The sequence below is a fragment of the Colletotrichum tamarilloi genome, assembly GCF_030869305.1.
Source record: "Colletotrichum tamarilloi strain Tom-12 chromosome Unknown Scaffold_30.1, whole genome shotgun sequence".
In the NCBI taxonomy this organism is placed as follows: Eukaryota; Fungi; Ascomycota; class Sordariomycetes; order Glomerellales; family Glomerellaceae; genus Colletotrichum; species Colletotrichum tamarilloi.
Window position 1 is genome coordinate 28,296 of NW_026849413.1, and position 26,703 is coordinate 54,998.

The 26,703-nt window shown below is 53.7% G+C and overlaps 6 protein-coding genes across 6 annotated transcripts; 2 read left to right on the forward strand and 4 right to left on the reverse strand.

The window, feature by feature from the left end:
- Positions 1-491: 491 nt before the first annotated feature.
- On the reverse strand, positions 492-2,278 carry CTAM01_08495 (uncharacterized protein; the record flags this gene model as incomplete). Its single annotated transcript, XM_060524515.1, has 2 exons — positions 492-2,095; positions 2,161-2,278. 2 exons carry the CDS (start codon positions 2,276-2,278, stop codon positions 492-494), a joined length of 1,722 nt encoding a protein of 573 aa, XP_060380734.1.
- Positions 2,279-4,314: 2,036 nt separating this feature from the next.
- Positions 4,315-6,018, forward strand: CTAM01_08496 (phosphoglycerate dehydrogenase; the record flags this gene model as incomplete). Its single annotated transcript, XM_060524516.1, has 1 exon — positions 4,315-6,018. The coding sequence occupies one exon, from the start codon at positions 4,315-4,317 to the stop codon at positions 6,016-6,018; it is 1,704 nt and encodes a 567-aa protein (XP_060380735.1).
- A 2,072-nt stretch (positions 6,019-8,090) lies between these two features.
- Positions 8,091-10,553, forward strand: CTAM01_08497 (uncharacterized protein; the record flags this gene model as incomplete). The annotated part of the gene is made up of 4 exons (XM_060524517.1): positions 8,091-8,338; positions 8,405-8,631; positions 8,686-9,355; positions 9,404-10,553. 4 exons carry the CDS (start codon positions 8,091-8,093, stop codon positions 10,551-10,553), a joined length of 2,295 nt encoding a protein of 764 aa, XP_060380736.1.
- A 236-nt stretch (positions 10,554-10,789) lies between these two features.
- On the reverse strand, positions 10,790-12,090 carry CTAM01_08498 (carboxy-cis,cis-muconate cyclase; the record flags this gene model as incomplete). The annotated part of the gene is made up of 3 exons (XM_060524518.1): positions 10,790-11,628; positions 11,736-11,844; positions 11,944-12,090. 3 exons carry the CDS (start codon positions 12,088-12,090, stop codon positions 10,790-10,792), a joined length of 1,095 nt encoding a protein of 364 aa, XP_060380737.1.
- Positions 12,091-13,643: 1,553 nt separating this feature from the next.
- Positions 13,644-16,931, reverse strand: CTAM01_08499 (uncharacterized protein; the record flags this gene model as incomplete). Its single annotated transcript, XM_060524519.1, has 7 exons — positions 13,644-13,802; positions 13,852-13,881; positions 13,936-14,016; positions 14,069-14,332; positions 14,401-14,770; positions 14,825-16,117; positions 16,171-16,931. The coding sequence occupies 7 exons, from the start codon at positions 16,929-16,931 to the stop codon at positions 13,644-13,646; spliced, it is 2,958 nt and encodes a 985-aa protein (XP_060380738.1).
- Positions 16,932-17,857: 926 nt separating this feature from the next.
- Positions 17,858-23,150, reverse strand: CTAM01_08500 (ABC transporter; the record flags this gene model as incomplete). Its single annotated transcript, XM_060524520.1, has 14 exons — positions 17,858-18,083; positions 18,181-18,555; positions 18,753-19,374; positions 19,435-19,550; positions 19,601-19,672; positions 19,730-19,853; positions 19,914-20,249; positions 20,302-20,464; positions 20,523-21,301; positions 21,363-21,596; positions 21,658-21,943; positions 22,034-22,263; positions 22,341-22,878; positions 22,926-23,150. 14 exons carry the CDS (start codon positions 23,148-23,150, stop codon positions 17,858-17,860), a joined length of 4,326 nt encoding a protein of 1,441 aa, XP_060380739.1.
- Positions 23,151-26,703: the final 3,553 nt, after the last annotated feature.

The following is a 26,703-nucleotide window of genomic DNA, read 5'->3' on the forward strand; positions in this document are numbered from 1 at the left end:
TCTCGTATTTAAACAACGGAGTAAAGGGGGAGGTCCAATCCGACATCGGGGCCTCGGCATCAAACATGAAGGGAAACAAACATAACGGGAGTATTCAGATATATGACGGGCGTGGATGTTCAAATACCCTGCGCATGGAATCGGAGTTTGGGGGGTAGCACGGCGGCGACTGATTGTATCATCACCAGCAGCAAACTGACTGAGCAAGGCGTGCACTTTGTTTTTACGTTTTGAGAATTGGAGGTTTCCATCTTTTGCTTCAAGGTTTCTGGTAAATTCTTCATCTATGACGCTTTTGCAATTGAATTACAGATGCCATGAGACTCTCGTTCTCTCTCTTCTGCCCTGCCTCCAAACATGTCGTCACGTTTTTCATCGAGTGTCTATGTGCCAAAACGCAAATGATGTGCCCTGCGATAGGTTGCAAAAAAGCTCGTCCTATCTACCCCAGAGACCCATGCCGCCCAAGATGTTCTCGCAATTTACTGCATTTACTGCCAAACATTGGAGAAGAGGTCCTCGCTGCCGCCTCCGATAGGCTTTGATGAACCAGAGCCGGCGGCGGGCTCGGTGCTGCTCGTCCATCCACCAAACTCCTCGTCCGCCGCAACCTTGGGTGCGGCGCTGAAGCCGCCAGACGCTCCGGGAACGATTGGTGTGTTGGCGAATGAGTTGGATGAGAGGCCTCCAGAGGAGCCCCATCCGCCAAAGTCGCCTCCGAGGGAGGGCTTGGACGCTTCCGCGGCCTTGGGGGCCGCGGGTGCAGCGGCAGCCGTGGTCGCGTCGGGCGTGCTCCAGGCGTTGGAGCCCCAGACGTCGGATCCAGACCAGTTTCCTGAGCTGATTGTGCTGGTGGCAGCAGGTGTGGGAGCGGGGGAAGGTGCCTTGGGTTGAGAGAGGTTGAATACGGAGCTGGATGCGGGGGCGGGGGAGGGTTTGCTCGGGGCGGCGGCGGGTTGGGAGGGAGCGGAGAGGTCGAACAGATCTCCCATGGAAGACGTTGGCAGAGCGGACTTGGGCTGGGCTGCAGCCGGAGCAGGGGAGCTGGACCAGCCAAATCCGCCGAAGCCGCTGTTGGACGGCTGCTTCTGGTGCGCAGCGGGCGCGGGTGCGGCTGCGGGCTTGGAGTCGAAGAAGCTTCCGCCGCTGAGACCTCCAAAGGCGCCTGATGACGATGCAGGCGGTGGTGATCTCGTGCTGCTCACCGGGCTTGACAGGCTCGCGAACGGGTCTGCCGCGGCAGGCTTGGGGCTGGTGGTGTTGTTGGAGAAGCTGAGGCTGCTGAAAGCGTCATTCATGCCTCCAAAGGACTGCTGATGCTGGTGACCAAAGGTGGGCGAGGGCATGCCGCCGAATGCGCCGCCTTGAGCCTGGGGCGCTTGTTGCTGCTGCTGGGGTTGCGGTCGCGGGGCAGAGGCGTACAGGGACAGAATGGATTGCTTGAGGTCTGGCCTGGAGGGCCCTCCCATTCCACCGGTGTTGCTGGTGCTGGCTGGTCGAGGGGGGGCGGCAGGCTCGCCAAAGAAGTCCAAGCCCAGGAGAGAATCCTTGGTGCTCGTGGCCTTGGGAGGAGCGGGATCGGATTTCGGGGGTACCTTGCCGGGCTGGGGGCCGGCGGTGCTCGCTCTGGGGATGGGATCATCGCCGCCGATAAGATCGATTTGCGGCTGCGGGGCAGCGACGTTTCTGGGGGGCGCGGCGGACTTGCCGACGGAACTCTTGCGAACCGATTCTCTGCGCTCGACATTCTGCTTCTCCTTGACCAGGCTCAAGGGTACATCGTCGTCACCGTCTACGTCGAGGCTGGCGGGGTCGGGAATGGGGCCGTCCATTGTCCACCTCTTGAGCTCGTACTTGGTGCGGATAAAGTTCTCAATCTTGGATTCCGAGGGAACGTGGCCGGGCGCCAGCTTGGCCTCCCAATATTTGTTCGCGCGCGCATTGCCCCAGCTGAGGATGCTTCGGAGCTGCTCGTCGGTCCAGGAGTCGAGATCGACAGACTTGACTCTGCTAATGTGCGTACCCATGCCACGGTGAATGCCTGAACACCGGATGCAGATAAAGACACCGAGGTTCCAGCTGGCCCATCGCGGGTCTGCAATCATGACACAGTCAGCGGGAATCCCAGATTGAATCAAGATCGAATTGCCTGAGACTTACGCTTGTTCTTTTTGCAATCGGAGCATACTTTGTTGCACTCCAGTTTCAAGAGGCTCTTGATGGTCTGCTGGTTTTGGGCCGCTCTCTCGGCGGCGGGATTGGGCGGTCTTCTAGACATGGTGGCCTTTGATCGTTTTGTGGGAGGTGGACGGCGGGAGGTGATGGAGGGAGATTGAAGCAACGATTCGACGGATGGCTCTTATTTCGTCGTGGCGGCAGGTGTAGTCGGAGAAAAGGGGACGCAGCGCAGGATCGCAAAGTTGACAACCTGGACCTTGAATGCCGTGGGCCTGGGATTGATATTATGAATTGCCTACAGACTCCACGCGGCGCTGATACCGGCCAGGTAAGGGGCAACTGGGGTCGAGACCGTAGAATTCGTCCCTGCCTAAGGCAGTGATGACGGCAGTGGAGGTGGGGTCCTCAGACTGTGGTGACATGCTTTGGCAGGTGCCTACGGTTCAGTGGCAGGTGCCCATACATTGCAAGTCGGTTGCGTCTAAGTCATGTATTCTTGGGCCTTCGTAGCTAAGTCTTCATTCAATGCATCCTCCACGGCCGAAGCCCGGTCATTGTATCTCTCGTGAGATTGTTCGTTTTCTTTCAGATATGGAGAATCTCACTGGTGCAAATCATCACCGTAGTACAAGATCTAAGTACCTGAGTACGTCGCGAAGACTTGGCCTAGAGCATTCTTGCACTAGGTCCATGTGAAGAGAGTTTAGAAGAGAGAAGGTGATGCGTGGAAGAAGTAAAAGATAAGAGATCTAACGTTTGACTCGTTTCTATCGTCTAGAACTGGCAAGTTCTTGATGCCACTCTGTTGCAATTCGATGGGCTATTACCTCGATCACCTCCAATATGTTGGAATCATGTAGGTTTCAGGGTAGGCAGCCGAGGACTTGCTGCTTCCGCCGTCGAGCTTTAGTAGCTGCCTAAATGCAGGATGACGGAAAGTGCAATCGAAATGGTTGTTGAAGCCATCTGGCCATTGCTGGCTTACATGCGAACTACTATATGGACACATACTCCTCTACTCAAATGGTGTGGTCAATGGGAAGACGAGCACTTGGGACTTGAGCGTGGTAGAGCCGACTGAAGACCGCTTCAACTAGCAGAAGCCTTGCCCATACACACACACACACACACACACACACACACACACACATATTCTCTCTCCCACATACATGAATGCTGGCGTGCGGAGTGGCATGTAAGTTTCTAGTCAGTCTTCCGTCAATAATAGCAGTTTGACCTGTAGGGCTAGAGGCCGCCCTTACGACCGACATCAGGATTAGCAGAATGAGTACATCTTCCGGAATGAACAGGTTCTTTCCAGACCATCCAGGTTCCCCTGGTTCTCTCGCGAGAATATGATGGCTTCACCACTACCTTGATGGACCATCCAACGGCAAGGGCGCCAGCAGATCTCGTCTCGGACCTGCAACAGCACCCAAGATCACCGCCTTGTGCCACGTCGTGCGGGTTGCAGTCCGCCTGGAAGCTCAGCCCTCCTCCAATCGAGGATACGTCGGCAGCGCTTGCTCCAAGCAGCATGGATGGCTGCAAACATGTCGCAGAGCGAAAAAGGCCGGAGCATGTAAACCGCCCAGTAAAGTTGCGGGGGCGGGACGCCGGTGCATTAGCTGAACGTGGGGGAAGTGAGGGGTCGCTCGTCCGCGACTTGGACTCGCACCTTAATCCGTCGCATCTTGAGGCCTCTCGAACAGATCCTCTCTTTGCCATAGGCAGGATGTCTCTCGCGTCCGCGTATGTTTGACCTGCGGCGTCATATCCCGCATCGGACATCCAGCTTAGCACATGCCATTAGCTGAGCCAATTTGTCCTGAGGGTGGAGGGGCGCGATATCGCTTTCCGTCTATCTCAGAGTGTCGTCCCTGGAGAGCCGGCCCCAACGTGCAACCTTCCACCCGTCGTGGCAACTTCGACATCGGACGTAGCTAACAACGCAATGCGGGGGATACTTGGTTGGTATATAACCTTTGTCGGCCGTCGCGTTTGTGTACTTGTTTGTTGTGTTCAAAATCTCTCGCTCCGACCTTAGGCTTTCTGAAATAGTCGGCTGCTTCCCATCCTTTTCCTAAACGTTCGCGCCCACTTGAACCATCCTTTGCTCAATATTGTCCCTCCATCATGGCTCCTTCTGCAATCGAGAAGATCACGTCGACGGTGTCCTCCTTCGCGTCTGATAGACTCCGCATCCTTGTTCCTGAGAAGGTTTCCTCAGATGGTCTTGCACTCCTGAAAGACAAATACGATGTTGACAACCGCGCGGGGTTGTCTCCCGAAGAGCTCATCGAAGCGATCCCCAACTACCACGCACTGATTGTACGGTCCGAGACGAAGGTGAATGCGGATGTACTTGCTGCTGGCAGAAAGCTCCGCGTCGTTGCACGAGCCGGCGTGGGCGTGGACAACATTGACGTTGACGCAGCAACAAATCAGGGTATCATTGTCGTCAACTCGCCTTCGGGCAACATCGTTGCCGCTGCTGAGCACACGATTGCCCTCCTCCTCGCCACGGCTCGCAACGTCGGCCGCGCAGATACCACAATGAAGGATGGAAAGTGGGAGAGAGGCAAGCTTGTTGGTGTCGAAGTTGGCAACAAGACCCTCGGTATTATCGGCCTCGGCAAGGTGGGAATGAAGGTTGCCCGAATGGCCATAGGCCTCGGCATGAAAGTGAAGGCGGTTGATCCGTATGCCAGTGCAGAGATTGCCGGCCAGGCCAACGTCGAGCTGGTAGCTGATCTCAAGAGTCTATTGCCGATTGTAGACTTCTTGACCATTCACACTCCGCTGATGGCGAGTACACTCGACTTGCTGAAAGAGGAGGAGTTCCAGCAAATGAAGAAGACTGCTAGAGTCCTCAATGTTGCGAGAGGCGGCGTGTACAACGAGGCAGCGCTTCTTCGTGCGTTGGATGAGGGATGGATCGCCGGAGCTGGTCTCGATGTCTTCACGGCAGAGCCACCAGTCGCCGAGTCGACAGCGTCTCACCTGACCCGGCACCCCAAGGTCGTCGCCACCCCTCACCTGGGAGCCTCTACTGTCGAGGCTCAAGAGAACGTTTCGATGGACGTCTGTACGCAGGTGGCCGAGATCCTCCGCGGTGGATTGCCAACAGCAGCCGTCAATGCGCCATTGATCATGCCGGAGGAGTATCGCAAGTTGCAACCGTTTGTGCGTCTCATCGAAAAGATGGGCGGGCTCTATACGCAGCACTTTGTCGGTAGTCGAGGGGGTATGATTGGTGGCCGGAAATTCGAGCTCATCTATCAGGGCGACCTGGCGGGCATCTCCAACACACGACCATTATACGCCGCGCTGGTAAAGGGGCTCGTTTCATCCATCAGCGACTCAGGCGGCCGAGATGTCAACATCGTGAACGCCAGCCTGACGGCTAAGGAAAAAGGCATCATCATCAGCGAGACGCACAGCGGGGAAGCGAAGAACGCAGTGTATGCCAGCTTGGTGACGCTCCGATCACACGGCGCAGATGGCGAGCAGGTCATTGAGGGATACGTGTCGGGGCAGAGCATCTACATCTCGAAGCTAGACCGATTCAGCGCAACTTTTCAGCCGCACGGAACGATGTTGGTGCTGCACAACTATGACGAGCCGGGCAAGATTGGCGGTGTCGGTATGGTGCTGGGCCAGCATGGGATCAATATCACCTTCATGCAGGTGGCCAGCTTGGACGGCGAGGAGAGGAAGGCAGAAGGAGGCAATGAGGCATTGATGATACTGGGCGTAAGAGGAGAGATAAGCGGTAAAGTGGTGGATGACTTGCAGCGAGAAGAGGGTATCTTGAACGTGAGCTTGGTAAGGTTGTGAGGATAAGATATCCCAATAGGCTTCCCTGGGGATTCGCAAGGTAGATGATGAATTCAAGCCGAGTGGATTCCACTTCACGTGCTTCATAGTCGTTTCTCTGCGAGACGTGGGCAAGAGCGAAGGTGGCCACTGGCCCCCCACGAGTTCGTGGAGCTTGGCAACATTTGTGATCGTATTGGCGAGTGGCAGAGCTCAAGGGGAAGGTGGCATGAGGTAAATAACTGGGTACTCATAATTGTTATCGCAACACTAGTGGGCGGACATTTAGAGCCTAACGAGATCATTGACAATCTGGAGGAATATTTAAGGTTTGGCAATTCTATCACCAGATGCATGAGAGGCACGAGATCTCTTGCCATATTTTGATACTGGCAGCTGAATAAACATCTTTACGTTTGGTTGTAAGAGTTCGGGTATCGGCAGAGAAGAAGGACCGTTCACTCGTGCTGTTGCAGCTCCTGCGACAAGTTACCTGCACATCTGAAGTTTTATGCAAGCCTTCCCAGTAAATGCACAAAACAACCCAAATGGCGTGGGGATTTTCTTGAAAGCGGGTCAATGTCACGTCAAGGTCTGTAGGCGCTGAGAGCAAAGGCACAACCTTGCAAACTTGAACTGACCAACCTTGAGGTCATGATCTTGGCACTAGCAATCCTGAGCGTACAGCTGCGCGTGAGCTGGTCGAGCAGAAGGATTGACTGACGTGTTTCGAGGTTGAGCTCTGCTAGGCCCTAACACGATACTATTCATGGTGTTTCTCGAGCTCTGGCTGGTATTATGTGTACGGTACCTTAAGACAGCATGTAGCAGCTTGCTTGTATTGCTAGACCGAAAAACTGAGGCGAGATACATGGCTCTGTGCTCTTAGTGGTTGGTGCCCAGACGCGAGGTAACGTCGACAGGAGGCAAGGAACAGGCTAGCAAAATAGTTCAATTGCACCGATCAGAGTTTTTGAACATGTGCATACACTAAGTACGGATAAGGATAGGCCTGGATATGTGGTCGACCCTGACTTTGAGCTTCAACCGGAAGAAGCTTCGAGATATTGACTTGCGCTTCACTCAGGAACATCAGCGAACAGGCAGAGCATCAATTGCTCAGGAGACCTGCTTACAGATATGCTGCTTCATCAAGTCTTACATAATTTACCCCAGATTTTGCACAATCCCTGGCGTCACTTATGGAATGACGAGACAAAAGTATCGCGGCAAGAAAGGCAAAAGGCGGGGCGAGTGAGACGAGGTTGCGAGGGAAAATGCGCAACACAGACTTTTGCCCATTCCGAATAGCCGAATTAAAGACCTCGAGAGAGAGGTACGTGCCGATGACAGCGCTGTCTCCCATGTACTACCCAGAGTCTACTTGAACAATTTGCGTGCCAGTGCGGAGGTTCTTGAGGTCTCTGCGGCAATGATGCATCATTCTCTCAGGCTTCGCATTGTAGACGACCCGCCCCCCGACCGTTGATGACGCCAAGCTTGTGCGCCACGAGAGTAAATGATTGGCTGCTCTCGGTAGCACACCAACGAGAAAGAAGCAAAGCTTCCGGCGACAGGTGCCCCTCGGCCCCCCAAAGCTAGGAACTCTGGGTACCTCTCACCTCTCTCGGCGCCCTTGTGCTTTCTCCGTCTCCATGAGCTATTGATCACCATCTGTGTGTTTTTCTCATTCATTCTAGTTTTTGACTTTCTCAACTCTCGTCCCTAAAAACTCCTACCCTCGACATAGCTCTATTGCAGCCCTCCTCACATCATCAACAAAGTGCCATTGCAAGACCCATCTGCAAGGCACCGTCACTCGAACCATCGCTACCCACAGCAGAATCCACTCGTCTTCCGATCTTGGCTCGTTTGGTGGAGCTTGCCCGCTCGCCTTGTGCACTTGCGTACGCACAGCAGCTGCAGGTAAACAGAGGTGGAGTGCAGCACCTTTACCACCCTGACTCTGCCCCGTTTCTCGCCCGTCTCCCGCGTCCGCCGCATAAAATGTGCGCTTGACCTCGCTGCTTTCCCACCTACTACTCCACGACACTCTCACGACATCCGATTCCTCAATTGACGAGCCGAGTATTATGGCCACAAGGGGAGTCGTCCCGACACGACGGGGCAATAATGCCGGCGGCTTCGGCGTCTTCCGTACTGCCGTTCTCGGTCTTACCAAAGCCTTGACGCTGGGCGTTTCCTCCGTCGCCGCCGCGCCCATTCACGCGCGAGGCCATCACGATGAAGAGCCAGAGGCTGGTGATGCTTTCTGGCCCCTCATGGGTGCCTCCATTGCCCTGGTTTTGCTGGGAGGTGCCTTTGCAGGTCTGACCATTGCGTAAGTTCTTGTCTTGTTCGCATGTCCTACCAACTCCTATACCTGTTTGCTGACCTTGGCACTTAGCCTGATGGGACAGGACAGCATCTACCTCCAGGTTGTCGCCGGTGACCCCGACGAATCGCAATCCAAGAACGCCAAGCGTGTCTACGACCTTTTGAAGAAGGGCAAGCATTGGGTTCTGGTTACTTTGCTTCTCTCCAACGTCATCGTCAACGAATCGCTACCCGTCGTTTTGGACCGCTGTCTTGGCGGCGGCGTTGAGGCCGTCGTTGGCAGTACTGTTCTCATTGGTACGTTGGAGTATATTCCCTAGCGATAAACGACCTTTACTAACATATTGGCAGTCATCTTTGGCGAAGTCGTACCTCAATCCATCTGCGTTCGATACGGTCTCCAAATCGGTGGTTACATGTCCAAGCCTGTTCTTTTGCTCATGTGGCTTATGGCGCCTGTGGCTTGGCCTACTGCGAAGCTCCTCGACTGGGCGTTGGGCGAGGACCACGGCACCGTTTACAAGAAGAGTGGCCTCAAGACTTTGGTCACCCTGCACAAGTCCCTTGGCGAGGTTGGCGAACGCTTGAACCAGGACGAGGTCACCATCATCAGTGCTGTCTTGGACCTGAAGGACAAGCCCGTCGAGAACGTCATGACCCCAATGGACGATGTCTTTGTCATGGCCGAGGATACTGTATTGGACGAGAAGACCATGGACCAGATTCTTTCGGAGGGGTACTCCCGTATTCCCATCCATGCCACCGGAAAGCCGACCGATTTCGTTGGAATGCTTCTTGTCAAGATTCTCATCACATACGACCCTGAAGATTGTCTGCAGGTCAAGGATTTCCCACTGGCGACGCTTCCCGAGACCCGCCCTGAGACGAGCTGCTTGGACATTGTCAACTTCTTCCAGGAGGGCAAGTCGCATATGGTCCTGGTGTCCGAGTACCCCGGTGCCGACTACGGCGCTATTGGTGTCGTCACCCTTGAAGATGTCATCGAGGAACTTATTGGAGAGTAAGTTTACCACGACTGTACTGCAGGGAGATTACTGACTCGTAACAGGGAAATCATTGACGAATCCGACGTCTACATTGACGTTCACAAGGCTATCCGCCGCATGACCCCCGCCCCGAAGGCCCGAATCACCAAGAGGACAGGCCAGCCGTCCCCTCGACCGATCCCTGAGAACGGTGATCTCATCGAATTCGGAGACGAGCCACAACCTCCCCATGAACGAAATGGTTCCATCAGTGCGCTCAGCGATGCTCCGGAGAACCTCTCCAGCAGCGCGCCCAGAACCACATTCCTCATGAGAAGAAGCTCGGCCGGACCTGACGGGCGCATGACTTCGTCTGCTGTTCCCGTGAAGGCCACCTTTGACGAGGCCAAGCAACACCTCAAGCATCTCGGTCCATCCAACCGCGCGTCGAACCCGAAGAACACCAAGTCTACAACCGTCAAAATCAAGCCCGTTCAGACCGGAGCGCCCTTGTCGCAGATCCACAGCCCGTCCCCCAATCTTCGCCCCGCCTCTATAGCTGGCGAAGTCAGCGAGGAGAGACTGGAGCATGACACGGACGAGCATACCCCCCTTATGCGCCCTAAGCTGACCGGAAAGGGTGGCGTCCATGCTATTCGCAAGAGCTATGGCGGGGCGGGCATGAGTGAGACTCAGGTTAGGCTCTCGAGTGCCGCTCACGACCACGACGCCGAGGGCGCCAAGGCCCCTGAAGGAGTCGACTTGCCCCCAACTGTCCCTGAACATGGCAGCCCAAAGGCCACACGGAGCGCAAGCCCCGAAGCAGCCCGGACGGACCTGACCATCATCGTCTCGCCTGGTCGGGCAAGCAGCGCGACAAGCGTCACTGACGTTATCGATGAAGGATCTGCCACCCCCAAGCGCCGACCCCTTGTTCGAAGTGGTAGCATCAGTGAAAACGTGGTCGAGACTAGTAGTGGAGTGCGGAAAATCATCATCCAGGCCGCCAGCTCCGATTCCGATGAAGCCGGGTCTAGAGGTTCCAAGGGCTCTTCCGGACACCGCTCGCGGGCTACCAGCCAGAGTAACAAGCAGTCTTCTAGCCACGATTCAGAAGGCGAGGAACAGGAGAATGGGGACGGTGCGTCAAGCACGGCGCAGAGCACCAGCAACAATAGCCAGGCAGCAAGTAAGAAGAAGAACAGGAGGAAGAAGAGGAAAAACAAGTCGTAGATTGGGCGTAGTAAGATTGTGTAGGTGTTGGTGCTGTTCCCTGTATGATATCGCATAGTAATCTGAGCGGTTGCGGCGCTCGTTCACCGTTGTTGCTCTTCAAGTCAAATTTTTGGACCACTAATTTCCTGGTAACATGATGAAGTCGATGTGATTGTTTGATTGTATGTTTCTATATTTTTATTTTTATTTGTTTCTCCTATTATCCCCGCTACCTTGAATCCTCCGACCTAAACTCAATCGTACCAGATAGCATTCATTCCAAATCCGGGCTCGGGGATACGCAACCGCGCAACACGGCCCAGGAACTCGTCTTGCCACCGGTAAATCTCGATCCAGCCCTCCTGGTCGTCCGTGATGGCGATCCACTCGTCGCTCCAGTCGCAGGGGCTGACGGCGTTGCTGTGCCCGCCGCTCGTGGGCGTGGGGTTCAGGCAGATCTGCCTCTCGATGTGGCCGCTGTCGTCGAGCTTGAAGGCGGCGATGTAGCCCGTCACGTCGAAGCTGTTTGAGCGGGCCGTGGCGAAGAGGTATTTCCCGCTGTGGGAGAGGGTGCAGACGTCGGAGCGGTACATTTTCGTGGTCGCACCTGGGATACCCGGGGGGATGAGCGGGAAGGAGCGGTGGGTGTAGACGGGGAGGCGGGTGGCCGGGTCGACGACGTACTCGCAGAGGCGGTTGCCTGCCTCCATGAGGGCGTAGAGGTAGCGGCCCGTCGGGTGGATGGCGACCCAGCGGGGGTGGTCGCCTGGGTCCGGGGCGTCGACGGAGCCGACGAGCTCGAGTTCGGGGGAGTCGGGGGAGGTCTTCTTGTGGACCCAGAGCTTGTTGGCGGTGAGGTCGGCGGAGTAGAGGTAGGTTTCTGTGGGGTCGAAGACCATGCCGTGGATGCCCGTGTTGGGGTCGTAGGGGTAGTTTTGGACGTTTGTCTCGAGGGCGCCCGAGGAGGAGACGGAGAAGATGTTGCCGTGGGAGGCGTGCTTGTAGAAGGGGTTGCAGTAGACTGCGTAGGGGGGTTTTTGGGCCGCGAGGAGGAAGATTGCGCGGGTGTTTGTTGTTGAGAGGGCGGCGTTGGCTGGGAGGGACGGTGTTAGTTGAGGAGATGTTCATGAGAGTGACGAGGTAGTCGTGATGTAACACGATAAGGTGACATTGGCCCGCTTGCTATGAGAATGAACTTACGGTCGTGGGTCATGTCGTGAGAGGCCTCGTGGACGATTTCTGAGGGGCTCTTGACTGCGAAGCTTGCCCACTTCTTCATGGCGGCGCCGTAGAGGTTCTTCTTGTCATGCTGTGAAGTACATATGTGTGTAAGCCAGTTTCTTGGATAGAATGCCATTAAGCTCATCCGAACTCGAGCTGATCTGCGGGTAGGCTGATCTGAACTTACGCTGAAAGTCATCCATGATATCGGCTGGTCCTCAGGGATCTCGGTGCGCTTTACGAGCTCGAGGGTGAGCTTCTCGTCGTCGAAAGCGACGGTGAAGATTGCGCCTGGCGGGGTCCAGGTCCCGATCATGAGGTGGTGGACGGGCATCTTTGCGGTTGTTGAGAAGAGCCTAGCGGGGAAGCGTTTGGTTTGGAAGGCCGAGAGGAGACGGAAGGATCGCGAGAGCATGAGCTAGAGGGGATGCCGTCACGAGGAGAGAGAGAAATTGTAGTTCCAAAACGTCTCGGAGAATGTAGGAGCGAGGAAACTATGGCAAGTCGGGTGAGTTTCGCCGAGGTAATGAGGAAGCTCCAGGGATGTCGAGCTCCGATTGGCAAAAACGTCACGATGACTGGGTCAGGGGAATACTCTTTACGAGAAACGTCAAGACAGAATCATGTGAAAGGGGAAGGGGGAGGTGTGGGAAAGATGGGAAGAAAACGAGGTGACGAAAGATTTAAGAAAAAGAGTAGGCAAGTCTGGTGTACCTTACAGCTCCTGCCCCTCGTCTCCGAACCCCGGACAACACGACGAGGGGCATGCAGCAGCAGCACCCGGTGCGTGGAGAGACGGGCCCGCTTTTTGACAGTTCGAGTGTGGGGTCGCCGCAATTTGGAGGGGCTGCTCGGGAGATGTGGCGGTAATTGGGCGGAAGGAACGATTGCTCCCGGCAGAGTATTCTTCCCCCACCTTTGGGCAGTCGATTCAGCCAGCGCTCCGGAGTTGTGATTTCACGGGACATCGAATGATAAGATAGCTTCATCTGCTGGTTCCTGCTTGAGGCTCTGGAAAGAGGTGGATTAGGTAACTATGGCCTCGTATGACACCAATGGGGATCATGATGCTCAGTCGTTGTCAAGCGACACTCGATGAGTGGTCGTGCGCCAAGTATTAGGGTGCTCCGTGCTCCGCGACGACTGCCGGGCCACGATGCCGAAAGACCGGGGAGAGGAGTCCAGAGTTGCCAGCCGGACACCGGCCGGGGGGACACGAGAACCTCGGGAGCATCTTGACAAGGCCCACGCGGCAAACGAAAGTCATAAATGCGATTGACCAATCAGTTCATCCGGAATACCCGAACAGAGGGGCGTTTCTCGTTTGTGTTAGTCAAGCAAGTCAAGTTTCCGGGGGCTGGCTAGTACGGCACAAGCGACAGGTCTATTTCCACGTCTTACTTCGTCCATCAATATGTATCTATCTTGATTGGCTGTGAAAAGAAGGGAGGTGCGGCAAGGGATCAAAACCTACAATAATATAGGCCGAGGCTCGAATCAGGCTGTGGCTATAGACCATGACTTCCGTCGCAAAGCGACGACTCTTATGGAGAGCAATAGTCATTTACAGAATTCCGGCGTCAACAGAATGGTTAAAAGATACGGACTGACTTTTCGGAATGCTTGACTGTACAAATAAATCTGCCATGTGCGTATCAAGCCTGCTATGGTCTACTCGTCGAGACCCTGTTCGTCATCCCGAGTCCCCTTTCTGAATCTACATCTGAGAGAGCATTGGCACTTCTAGGTGAGGTTTCGTATCTGCTCAGTACGTCCTGGCCGTCGCGCGTGCTTACACCGTCTTTGACGTGAGATACCCATGCCCTTGCCTTCGTTTCAATCTTTGTCTCAAGCTGTTGTTGCCTCTGGTCAGCTCTGGCTGTACGCTTACACTGAGGTGGAGATCATAATTCTACTAACCTCAGTAAACTTGAACAGAAGCCACACAACAGAGGTCAGAAGCGAAGTGACTGCGGCGAAAGGGACATAAGTCCACCAAGCAGGCTTTTTGCCGTCCAAGATGTCTACGTTCATCCCAAATAAGGTCTGCATGATGGTCAGCATTCATGGGCAGCAGAGAAGTTTTGAGTCTTACTCCTATGAATGTTAGTGGTAAGAAGATGAACTAGTCAAGGTGTTGATTAGTATGTAGAGCTATACGTTAGGGAGGTGGTGTTACCGTGATCCAGCTCAATCGCTTCATGCTCGTCGACGAGTGCACAGACTGTCGCGCTTCTTTAATAGATACGAGATTGCACTCCTTTGACCTGGTAAGTGGCATGTTCAACACTGGCAACACCGTCTATACCCACCAGCTGAATGAGATCTCTCGAGTTCTCGTCCAACTCACCGAGCTTCTTTCCAACCGCGGCAGCCAGCTGGTCTATCGCCTCTGTGAGTTCCTCGAGATCGCCGGTCTCGTTGTGCTGTAAGCAGTACTTCCTCGCAAAATTCCGAATGCTGGAAGCGACCTTGGAGAGGTTATGACGATGGCTGAGCCACCTTTGTCCATTCTCAAGGAGGTGATCCAGGAGCGCCGGGTCAGATCCCTTGGATTCAATGATTCTCTTGCGAAGCTGCCGTGTTGCAATGCGTCAGTGAACCTCTCGAAAGTCAATGATGCTGGGGTAAAGGAGATACGCACATGGAGATCCACGAGATTCGCATCGCAGTAAGCAAGCCATGTATGTTTGACATGGATAAGAAAGTGCCTCAGAAAGACCGCGCCATTATCCGGAAGCCAAATGTGTGGCATGGTGGTGAGGTGAGCTTTTGTGTGCCATTGATGGGTTTGCTCATCGCGGAAGACATCCCAGCACAGCACTAATTGTTCACAAGGCAGAGCTTCGTCATTATTGGGAGAGTTCCACATGAATGCCTCAATGTAGTAGGTGATGTGACTCCTGTTGTCTTCTTGTGAGATGATCTTGAGATTCAGTTCCTCAATCTGAAGATTGTCTGTCAAACGACGAAGCTGAGGTGAAAATGGGGCGTCGCCGAGAATCTGTTGTTGCCTACAAAAGTGGTAAGCGTTACAGTCAGCGGCCACGGTGAATGGAGACGCTTACAATGAGAATCTCTCGGTCGGCCCCCAATCCTCGAACGAGCGTCTGTCTCCTGGCTTTAGCCGTAGAACTGTGGTCTTGTCATCTCGAAAGATCTCTAGAGTCTGGCTGTCCTGCCACCCGTGCGCCCTGCGGAACTTGGCCGTATTCACGAAATCAGTATACCCTCCTTTTCCAATGAGGAGGTTGATTATGTTGCTATTGCGATTATTGAGTGCTATTGCAAGCGGTGTTTCGCCTCCCATGTTCTGCACGTTGACGTTGGCAGCAGCGGACAAGAGATCTTCAACTATGTTTCCATAGCTCCGGCGTACGGCGTGGTGCAGCGGGGTATCCAGCGAGGCATCGGCGATATTCACATTGTACTTGCCATCGAGCAAGACTTTGATTAGATCCCTCTCTTTGGCCACGACAAGCAGTGAGAGTGTGGCCGTGTCACTTCGGCAAAACAGTCGGACTACCTTATCCTGTCCATAATGCGCGGCCCACCAAAGTGGCGTCCGACCTTGCGTGTCGACAGAGCTCAGCGGTGCAGTTCCCTCGCTGAGGAGCTCTTCAGCAGCAGTTCGTATCCCGAAATAAGCTGCTAGGTGTAGTCCCGTGACGTTCTTAGGGACGCGCTGCGTATACCCGGGTGTCTTTGTTGAGGATTGTTCGATGAGAATGGCCTGGCTTGACATTACGACGTTGGCACGGTTGTCTAGAAACCTCATAGCGGCTGCAACGGGCTCCGAACATGTCTGCGTATGGAACCCCCAGTGACAAGCAGCGTAGAGGAAGAATGGGTTGTGGCTTAACCTCTCTTCAAAGTCCTCGTCCGACTTGCAGAACCCATCGTCGGAGGATATCCTCGACAGCTGCCTCAGACAATAGCTGACGATGTTGTCATGAATCTTGGGAGCCCGGTCGCTTCTCTCGTGCCAAAAGTAGTCTTTGACAGCGCAGTGGAAAAAGGATATTGACTGTCCTCCCTGCTCTCCCTTGATTGTTACAATGCCGTGCAATGCAGACGCGATCTTCTCTGGCGTCGGAGGCACACGCAGGTACTCTGAGACGTCCGCTACCAGAGCATGCTGAAGCTCGAGCATTGTGAGTGCTCGGTTAGAGAAAGTAAGCCAGTCGATGACGTGCGAAGCGAGACCAGACTGAAAATGATCTGAACGCGCTTCAATTAGTTCGCCGAAGACGTGGTTCAGATGCCGACGTTCTTGAGTCCAATGTCTCAAGAATCGTTGGAACTCGAACTTCGTGTGCATCGGCGAAAGTTCCTCGACGATACGACTCGCGACATGAAATCTGGAATGACTTAGCGACGCAGTAATTTTCAGGACTGGTGAACTGTGACTTACATCCCCTCAGTTGCTCTCAAAATAATTTCGTAAAACTCGATGTGCTCTGGGATCGAGTACGACGCTGGTGGCTTCACTTGAGAAGTGATATACTCCTTCAGGTCCGTTGTGTCCGAAACTGGCATTGGTAGGGTCGTAATTGAACTGTCTTCGTTTGTCAGAGACACGTCAAACGTTGAAGTGGCGAAAATCTTGATGTCGATCTGAGCACGAAGGCGACTGAAGAAGGACTGAAGGCTGCGAGAAACTTCAATGTCAAGTCTATCAAGTCCATCCCAGACGAGTGAGATTCTTGCCCTCTCGGTGTCATTTTTGGTGCTCCGGTGACACAGCAACGATTCAAGAGCCGTTTGACCATTGCTGTTCCCGACGTTGTCGTCTTTCCTCGGCCCCGAGAGCTTCGACAACAATTCCACATCTGTGCCGTAATCGATACGCTCGAGTAATTGTTGGATCAGACATCCCGTGAGGAAATCCATTTGCTGAGAATGGTTCTCGCAAAATAAGAAGAGCACTAGACAATCTGATGTCTTCAACTCGTCGATTACCGCGGCAGCTAGAATCGACTTGCCCACCCCAGGCGGACCGATACAGAAGAGCGTGTTATTGCTCTCATTCTCCCACTGACGGTATATTTCCCTGTCAAAAACCCAGCTACATGTTTGGGGATGACGAAGTGCTAGGTTCTTTCTATGGATTTCTTTCATGTGCTTGGCAGGAGGCAACGTCTTTTGAAAGGCATCCCATGATTGAAGCTCCATCTAAGCTGTGGCAGGTAATTTGTCGGAGATCACTCAACTCAAGAGGTAACAAGTATGGTGTAAGTTGCAGGTGGGTTTGAGGGTGAAAAAAAGGGTGGAATTGAGGATGAAAAGCCGGGGGCGGAGACAAGAGTGAAGATGAGGGAGAGGAGAACGAAGATGAGGGTGAATATGAGTATGAGAGTATTGATGAAAGTGACAATGAAAGTGATGGGAGTGAGCGCCTGACCAGAATCATCAAAATTACTTGCTTCAAACGAGGCGGCAGTGAGGCAAGGCGGTTCTGCATATTCAGCCTGCGCCTGGTCATGATCCGTAACAAAAGTGCAACTTCAGCTTGGAGACGGATGCTGCGCCTGAGGGAAGATGGCGCGGAAAGTTCTATTGGGTAGTGACAACCAACTTCAACCTAAACCAAAAAGCCTATGGGGAGACATACAGTCACTTACCGCCAATGAGGTGACAGCAGGGCAAGTGCCGATTACTGCTGACCCTACTATTGATGCAGCCAGAATAGGGTGTGGTTGGCGGTATGATCCTACAGCCTTACTCTTTTCTACGGCTTGATGTTAACTCGTGCGGTCAGTCTTATAAATGCCAGGTGAGGCAGTCTGGTTGCTCGGAAATATGATAAGTGATATGACTGACTAAAGCATGTCTGGTCTTGTTCATCACTTGCGTGGCTGTCTTCGCTGATATGATGTACCAAAAGCCATTGACGTCAATTCCATGGTCATCAGCAGCAGCTCCAGCGCACCGCTTGAGAAAGAATGGCACATACTCCGCACTCCATAATCGCTGCCTTCTGAGAAGAATGTTCCATGTAAAATTCTAATGGAAAGAGGGGTATCTTGATACGTTACAAATACAATGCCGAGTTGGGATATACGCTCATCTAACATTTCCTCAATTCCCTCCTACCGGCCCTAGTGTGCCACACCCGATGACCGCTCATACAACCCCTTGAACGAAGACTCGCTTCCCAGAAGCTGACGAGGCTCCCCATACTCAACAACTACTCCTGAGTCGACAATCGCAACTCGGTCAAAGTCCAGTATCGACTCAAGTTTATGTGCAATAGCGATGATGGTCCAATCTCTGAACCACGAACGCAGCACCTCGTCGATGATTCTACTAGACTCATCGTCCAAGCTGTTCGCATAGAAAGTCAGCTTCCTTGGTCCACTCAGGCAGGATAGGTGCCAACTTGGAAAAACAATTGCGAAAGGGAAACAAAGAGTAAACTCACCTGCTCGTAATCTCGTCCAAAACAAGCACCCTCCCCTTCCTCAACATAGCCCTCGCAAACACCAACAACTGCGCCTCACCCTGCGAGAAGAACTTATCGTCAATCACGGCATCCAGACCACCGCGCTCCTCGACTTTCTCCCAGAGCTGCACCCTTCTCAAGACCGCTGTGATATCCTCGTCCGACGCTGTCTGGCCGGGGTCGAGATTCAACCGCACAGTGCCGTCGAAGATATAGGACTCCTGCGGGACCGCGACGATCTTGGAACGGACGTATTCGTTGGGCAGCGTGGCGATGTCGACGTTGTCGATGGTGATTGCGCCCGAGTCTAGGTCCATCATGCGGAGGAGGCAGAGGATGAGGGAGCTTTTGCCGCTGGAGGGAGTGTTAGATGTCTTTGTGCTGGTAAGGTTGGGGTTAGGGGATTACTTGCCTGCCTGTCCGGCCGCAGATTGCAACCTTTTGACCTGGTTTGATGGAGATGTTGACATCGTTCAGTACCGTACCAGATGATCTATTACAACGTCAGCTTTACACTCTCAAGGTCCGGTTTAATGGTTCTATAAACTTACGCGTAGGACGCCGTCACTTTCCGAAGTTCAACGGCTCCTTGACTTGGCCACTCTCCTTCTGGCTCCGCAAGATTCACCCGAGAGTCGTCCTCAGACGCCGTAGTCAAAGAAAAGTTCCTCACCCTCGCAACCGCGCCAAGCGAAACCTCCAACATGACCCACGACGTGATAATCGCCTTCACGCACCCACTAAACGCCAACACATTTGTCAACGCAACACCAATGAATCCGGGCCCAATTTGTTCGCGCAGCGTCGTGACCAATACAATGAGGACAACGGCGATGACGGCAATCACCATGTCGACCGAAAACGTTAGCCAGCTTTGTAGGCATGCAAGGAGGTACTTGGGTCGCTGTGAGTCGTCGAGCCGGCGGAGGTTGACCTTTTCAAAGTTGTCTTCCCAGCGGAAGGCTCTGATTGTCGCTAGGCCTTCGAGGGTTTCGATGAGTTGGGAGTAGAGGGGTGCTTTGTGCTCGATGTCGAGGAGACGCATTTGTCGCGAGGTGCGGAGGTAGAAGTGCTGGATGGCGTAGAAGGTTGGGATGAGGAAGGGGAGGATGGCGGCCATGTAGCGTGAGGAGACGGATATGACTATGAAGCGGGCCACGCCGAATGCGACGCCTAGGATTGGAAGGTTGGTAGGGCTTCGGTTTCGTCAGAGATGGAGAGAGTCTTGCGTACCTACGGCCAAGCCTAGTGCTGCGGCTGGCAGCTCCATGTCGATGAGCTGGAGATCTTGACTGAATCTGTTGACTGTGATGCCGCTATCCACGGAACTGTGAAATGCCATGGGCGCACTATTCTCGTCAGTATTAAGACCGAGGAAAAAGTCGGTTGTGTGCCCTACCGAGACGTGGTGTCCAGCAGAACTCCGTGGAAATAGACTCCCGACTTGTTGATGATGACAATGAAAAGTTGCCTAGAATGTTTCGTTACCAACGGCTCTGGTTAATACTGTGATGGTGCAAGTACTTACCACATCCCAAAGAGAACCGAACCCACGGACCCGACTCCAAGAGCCGCGTAGACACCAAGCCACTTGCCCAGATCTTGGTTCGGTCTCTGCTCATTGGACTCTGCCCACCACTTGAGCCAGATATCTGACGATGAATTTGTTAGTCTGATGATTTCCACGTCAATAGACCCTTGGGGGAGAGTACCGGGAAACGAGTCGCAAAAGGCAAAGACAATCATGGCGCCAGCAAATGTCGATAGGCTGAACCACCCAGCTGCCCTGGCATAAAAGCTATACATCCCCCAGTCGCCGAGTTGACGAGCGGAATCTGCTTGGTCTTCGAGTAGGCCGAGGACCGTGGCTGGTGGTTTATCGTTTGTTATTGTTATCGGTGGCACCTTTACGCTCTCGCTATCGCTTGTTCCGGCGCGTTTGCTTGAGGAGGATGGTTGTCGGTCGACTTTCGTGACCGCCTCGTTGTCTATGATCCGACCCTCGTCGTTGAGAAGTACAGTGTCGTCGGCAAATGGCACACGGCGGGCTGTCAGAGGGTCGTTAGTACTAAGCCATGCAAGGAGTAAAGGAGGTCGTACAATCAGATGATGCTAAAACGACAGTCGTATCCGTATGGCGTAGTAAGCCACGGGTACTGAAGAGGTTATTGAACACGATGTCTTCGGTGCTAGAGTCTAGGCCGCTGAAAACGTCGTCAAGCACCAACAACTCTTGTCTTGCGTACAAAGCGCGGGCAATGGCCTGCCATAATGTTAGCTTCACTCGTCTCCCCAACTCCGAAACAAGCTCAATGACAGACCAGACGATGCTTCTGACCACCGCTCGTAGAAATTCCCTTCGTACCCGCCACGGTACTGTCTCCATTCGGCCAGCTAGCGATATCTTGCTCCAAAGCACATGCCTTGATGGCTGTGTGGTACCAGGCCGAATCGAACGCGGCGTGACCGGTGATGATGTTACGCACACTGTCGTTCGGTATCCACGCGGTTTGGCCGCAGTACGTGACGCCAGAGAAGTTGGTGGAAATGGTGCCCTTGAAGGACGATGACTCGCCAAGTAAACACTTTAGAAGCGTCGACTTGCCGCAGCCAACGGGGCCGAGCACCAAGGTGAAAGCTCGTCGCCGGACGTTCCAGTTGTCGATGTCGATAACAGGCTTGGAATCGTCTAACCAAGAGAATGTTCCCTTTACAGAGACGATGACACTGAGGGGCAAATCGGCGACTGGCAACTCACTTTCATGCATGTCGGACAGCTCGACGTCTGGGCCTAGACCAGCAGCTTTTGGGGACTCTGTCACGGATTTCCCAGCCCCGGCGATTTTGACACCCTCGCTAGCGAGTCTGGCGTCAACTCTTTCCTTGCCGTTCAAAAAGTCTTGGATTCTCTGGAAAGAAGCCATGGCTGAAGCCAGGAGCGGAAGTCCCATGACGATGCCGACTAATGGCTGGTTCACCAGTATCAATAAAGAGTACGCTGTGAACGCCTTTTGGATCGTCAAAGTATCGCCGGTTCGAGCCGCCGTTGCAACGAATGTGCTGAAGGTGAGTATTGGAGACCAGATCGGCGTGCAAATCACTTGAAAGGAACAGTCTCAGCTTACATGTCACGAAGAGGCAACGCAGGAAAAAAAGCTTACAAAACATCATGGAGATGCCCAACAATACCCTGAATCTCTTGGAAACCTTGAGCTCTACGGTTCGAAGCTTTTGAATCACCGAAAAGGCAACATCATTGAGGCCAGAGATCTTGAGCCATTTGATGTTCCCCAGCGTCTTGGAGGTCGTTGAGACGCGATCTTGCGAGGCTTTGATCCATTCCGCGGATGCTTTGCCTGTAGGAACAGCGAGGAAAGCTGTGGCAAGTAGGACAACTGGCGATATGCATCAGTTTCTGAGGTTCTCTCAGCCGGCGAAGCTAATATGGTATCCTACCGAAAACAAGGGCAACGGGCATGGCACAGGCAGCTCCAAGCTGCCTGTAAATCAGGTAAATCCCGATTCCAATTTCGAGAAGTCCACTCCAGACCTCGTGAAGCTGCATGATACCCTGGCTGATGGTCTCGCTATCGGTTCCAACTAAAGTCAGAGCCGCCGAAGGGCTGACGTTGGGCGACGTCAAATCCAGCCTCAACACTTTCCGATAGACAAGTGCCGTCGTGCTGCCCCTCGTCATGGAGGCCGCACGTTGATTGCGCCAGTCATACTGGCCCGTCGAGACCTACGACATGATATCTCAGCGTTCCGCACTTTGAGTAGTTCTAGAACGCCCTCTTGACCGAGAGCGAAGATGACGAAACGCAGAACCCACAGCAATACCGGTGTAAACGATCACGTACGCCCCTATCAACCCAAAACCGTGATTATTGTAGGGCTGCTGTTGCGGCTGACTGGCAAGGCGAATCGCCTCGTCAATCAGAAACGGCTGGGCGTAGTTGAAGGCGATCTGAAAGAGTTTCGGGACGATGGCCGCGGCAAGAGGGCTGGCAAAGGCGCGGAGCCAGGTGCTGAACAAAGCGCCGGGGACCGTCTTGTCGGGGACTTTTTTTGTGTAGAAATCAGATATATTAGTCCGCGGAACATTTCGTGTTTTAGTTTGGGGGCCGAAAATAGATTACCTTGGTCCCACGCGCCGGCGAGTTTTCTGTAGAGCGGGTCTGAGGCTAGCTTCGGGTCCAGTGGATAGAGGTCATCTAGTTGAAGGATGTTTCTGTATCCGTTGATAAAGAGTGACGTCAACCAGAAGAAGACTGATCTGTTGAAAGTGCCGCTGGTGACCTCCTTGGAGTATCCTTTGTGTTCTGGAACTAGGATCCTGCGCTTCTCTGTTGATTCTAGAAGGATCATGACAGCTCTGACAGCCAGAGTACAGGTGAAGATGGCGGGTATGGTCTGATGGGGCCCCAGCATCCACAAAGTTCGGGCACGAGCAGTGTCAAACAGAATTGACAGAAACAAGTAAACTGACAGGACGAATGACGGCCTTACGGACCGTTGATGGGCGAGCCATGATAACAGACTCAATCCTATCGAGGCAATTAGACTAAGGATGGCGGTGGGAATGGTCGCGCGCGTATGGGTGATGGTTGTCGACGGTGTAGTGATCCAGAGGATCAGAAGAGCGAAGTTTAGAGCAGCCAGAGAAATCGATGCAGACTTTCGAGATCAGCCATTGTGGTAGGAAGCAGTTTGCCAGGACTAACAGCTTTGAGCCAGCGCAGGGTGCTGGGCACAACTTTGACATCGGACCTTGCCAGGCGTAAGGCACATGTGGGGAGCAACAGCAGGAGGAGAGATTGCAGGGGAACAGCTAGTATGGCCTCCTCGAAGAAAAGTGTAAAGTCGAATCCGCCCCGGCACAATTCTCCGGCCCACGGACCGAGAGAGTTGTCAAGGCCGGGAGAACAAGCCGGCTGCGGGACCCACATGGTGCTAGCGGGCACCGGGGGACTCTCGTGTCGCTGATGGTGTTTCAAGACCAAGGGAGTGAGGCAATTTAATCAAAGTGGGATTTCAAACAAAACATGAGCCGAATGTAACGCTTTGTGACTTCGTTTGCTAGCAATAGCGTCAAAATGAGGTGCCAAACTGAAGAGAACAATTCCAAAACAGAGTTGCAGTACGCCCAAACTTATTGCACGTCAAGACAAAAGGAAATGAATGGAAATAGTATGAGATTGACTGGGAAAAGGACAGAACAGAATGGAAGCGACGGGCCTGCAGTCACTGCACCACACGCCGCAATCCTCCGTAAATTCCCAGACTCGAGGTAAGACGGTAAGAGCCTTAGGCAGAGAGGGCCAAGTTTGGTGGTGTTGATGTGGAGTTGCCAATCAAATCAAGGTGTGCCTGTCTCGGGGTGCGGCATAGCGGCAGCTAGACACAGCCACCCCGTGAATTGCCCAAAGCGGAACCGGTCTCATCTTGGACTGATGGACCAGATGACAGTCGACGTCAACCACGATGGGGGATTGAATGTCCGATGTAAGAAAGGGACGAAAACCGATCGGCTCGAAGCAGCATCGCCGAGCAGTCAGGCAGGATTTTGGTGCTAGTCAAGGAAGTTGCATCGGACGACTCGGGCCCCGTGCATCGACACAATACGGCGTGTTGGTCTGACCAGGTACTCCGTAGCCTGTAGGTCAGGTGTGAGCGTCTGAGATGAATGAATGCATCAGCACTGACAGAAAAGACAGGAAACCTGGAGTCGGGGGCCGATGGACGCATCCAGTCTGACCGTGGAACCGTCCAAGTTAGAGGTTCATGTTGATGAGATGACTTTCTCCAGACTTGAGATGATTGATGTATGTGGCGGGTGTCATGTAAGGCGAGGCGTGTAGAAGGTTGAAAAGCTGTCTACTGTGCCATTGGAGCCTTGGGCAGCCTCAGGGGAAGACGGCTGTAGGTAATTGACTCGTCCGGGAGCGATAACGACATCTGACCACCACCATCACGTCGTCTGAAGTTGGTTGTGTTCATCTTTGCTAAATACAGAACTGTACGATTCGAAGCAAAACAGGCGTGTGCAGAGGATAGAGTCATTTGAAATCCCAAGTTTGGGACAGCAAGGAACCTTATGGTACCAGCCATGCGGTGTCCCACGTGTTGAAGAGCCGCAGTGGAAGGGAAGACCCAACCACATCTGAAATGGGGATTCGTCACCTCCCACGTGATTTGGACTGTGCTTCAGCCTCTGTTGATGCACAAGGAAGGCACGTCCACGAAGTACCTTACCTATCTTACTACTGTGTAAAGATAAGGCAGGTATGAAGGTAACCTGATGATGGAAGGAAGCAAGAGACAGAAAAGGGGAGAGAAAGAGCAAGTTCGAGGAGGACAGCCACGTGATTGCGATGGGTCTTGCCAAGACGGGAGTCCAATGGGGCCTTCCTTCTGCTCGGGTCGAGTCTGTGTCGACCACATCGCATGACAGGGCAGTCACGACGGGACTCACAGACTGCTGCTGCCATGTTGGGAACTTGGGGCGAATACTTGCTGGGAACTTGGAGGGCTGGAAGACAACCCGGGACCCAATGGAAAAGACGGGTCATGGAAGAGAAATTGGGAAGGAGGGACCCCCCTTCAGTCAAAGTGATGCGAACCGTCCGTCTCCTCTTGAATTCTCGTGGGGAAAGCAATGCACCGGCATCATTGACCAAGCTCCTCTCTCCTGTGTCTGATTTTCCTCGCTCGCCGATCACTGCTCTGCTCTCCCGCCTCCTTTCTCCATGATTTCCCAAACAGGATCGCAGCACATCCGTTCATCCCCTGATTCCCCTCGCCAAAATGCTTGGCCTCTACTGTAATTCTGGAATACTGGAGCCGCCCCGGTGATCTCCAGACTCCAGAAGTTGCCTGAGGTCTGATTCTGATTCTGACTCTGACTCTGACCAAAGCCAAGACTCCAAGATTAGGTCCAAGACCACTAACTACAAGCCAGGCCTGGAAAAACTAAAAGAAACCAAGAGATTTCTGATACTCGCAACCAAGGCCGGAAGCATCGCCAACACCGAGCGTCTCTCTTGGTATTTCTTAATTCTGGCCTGTTATTCCCACCTCAACAAGAACGCCATGCTGCTGTGGTCTTGGCCAGTGTTGCGCGACGATCATCGCCCGACTTTGTCAATCTCCTCGAGACAGAAGTCCTTGGCAATTCGATGCACCAGTTGAAACACCGTCCCTTCTCTCGACTTCGATCCCTCAACCCTCGAGCCATGTCGACCAGGGTGCGGAGACTCTCAACGTTGCCTTGTGTTCTAGCCCTCGGCATTTATTGTGTGAACTGTGAAGGGATGGGAACGGACGGCATGGAATGGGACGGAATGGCGCAGCAACCGCAACCCGCGGCACCGCTTCCAAACAAGCATCTCTCCAGTCGAGATCCCCCAATTTCTAAAGGCCTAAGCAGACACTGCAAATCAGACAGCCTTTAGGAACAGTAGTGCGGCGAATGACGGAAGAAGGAGAGCGATGTAACGGTATCGACCAGGGTCAAGCTTCAACCCTTCAACGCTTGATTGCGGCTCACAAATCAAGCTCGTGGGGACTCGGAGCGTGTCTTGGTTGCTATACGCTACTTCGTACTGGCAGTGTACTATTACGGCCATCGTAACCGGTGCCCTAGCAGAGATCCAACAGGTCTTTGCAAATCCTGCCATTCAGGCCACTTTTTGCTTCTGCAACGCCTAGGGGGCCGGTTCTGATTCACGAGAGACTCCCCTGCTTGTCAAGAAACGGCCCAGGGTGCATCGTTGCACTTCTGAAATTTAGACTTCATCGCTTCGCGCATGCCCATCCTTCAAACGCCATCCTGGCATTTCACTCTTCAAATGGGCGGCATCCCACTCGTCACCAGCGTCTTGGGATGGAGACAGTCGCGCGCAGAGGGGAAGGAAGACTCTTGTTGGGAAGCGAGAGGCGTTCGCGATTTTGGCCAAGCGCCCTTTTGGGCGGTGTTTCATCCCAGGTTTGACAACCTGTCCTCCGATCAAACCCTTCAACCCCCATGGCTGTTCCACTAACCGCAAGGTACGCGACCTTGGGAATGCCACCACCGCACAAGCATTAACAACACATGCCAGCCAGGCAGGACGGACACTAGTTCCCACGTTCTGTGTGTGCAGAGTACGGGATGATGGCTGGATGCAGCCTATTACCAGGTCTAGCTACCGTCAAGCAGCCACCACCGTTGGGGAGCCGTTCCACCTCCGCAAGCCTCAGTTCTGGAGAGGTACATACAAGAATCCGCCGCGGCGGGGCCGTTCTGAATCACCAACCGTCTGATCAACAGTCGCCCTCCATGGCCACCACTGGCACCCTCAACCGCAAACGCATGGTAGCGAGGCCCATCATCAATCGGCTACAGACACCTTTTCTGCTCTCTTTTTATTTTGGTACCTCGTCTCCGCTTTCCCCGGCTCACGGCTGCTCCGGGGTTTGGCGCGACATGGCACCGTCGTGATGCTTGGCACACACCTCTTC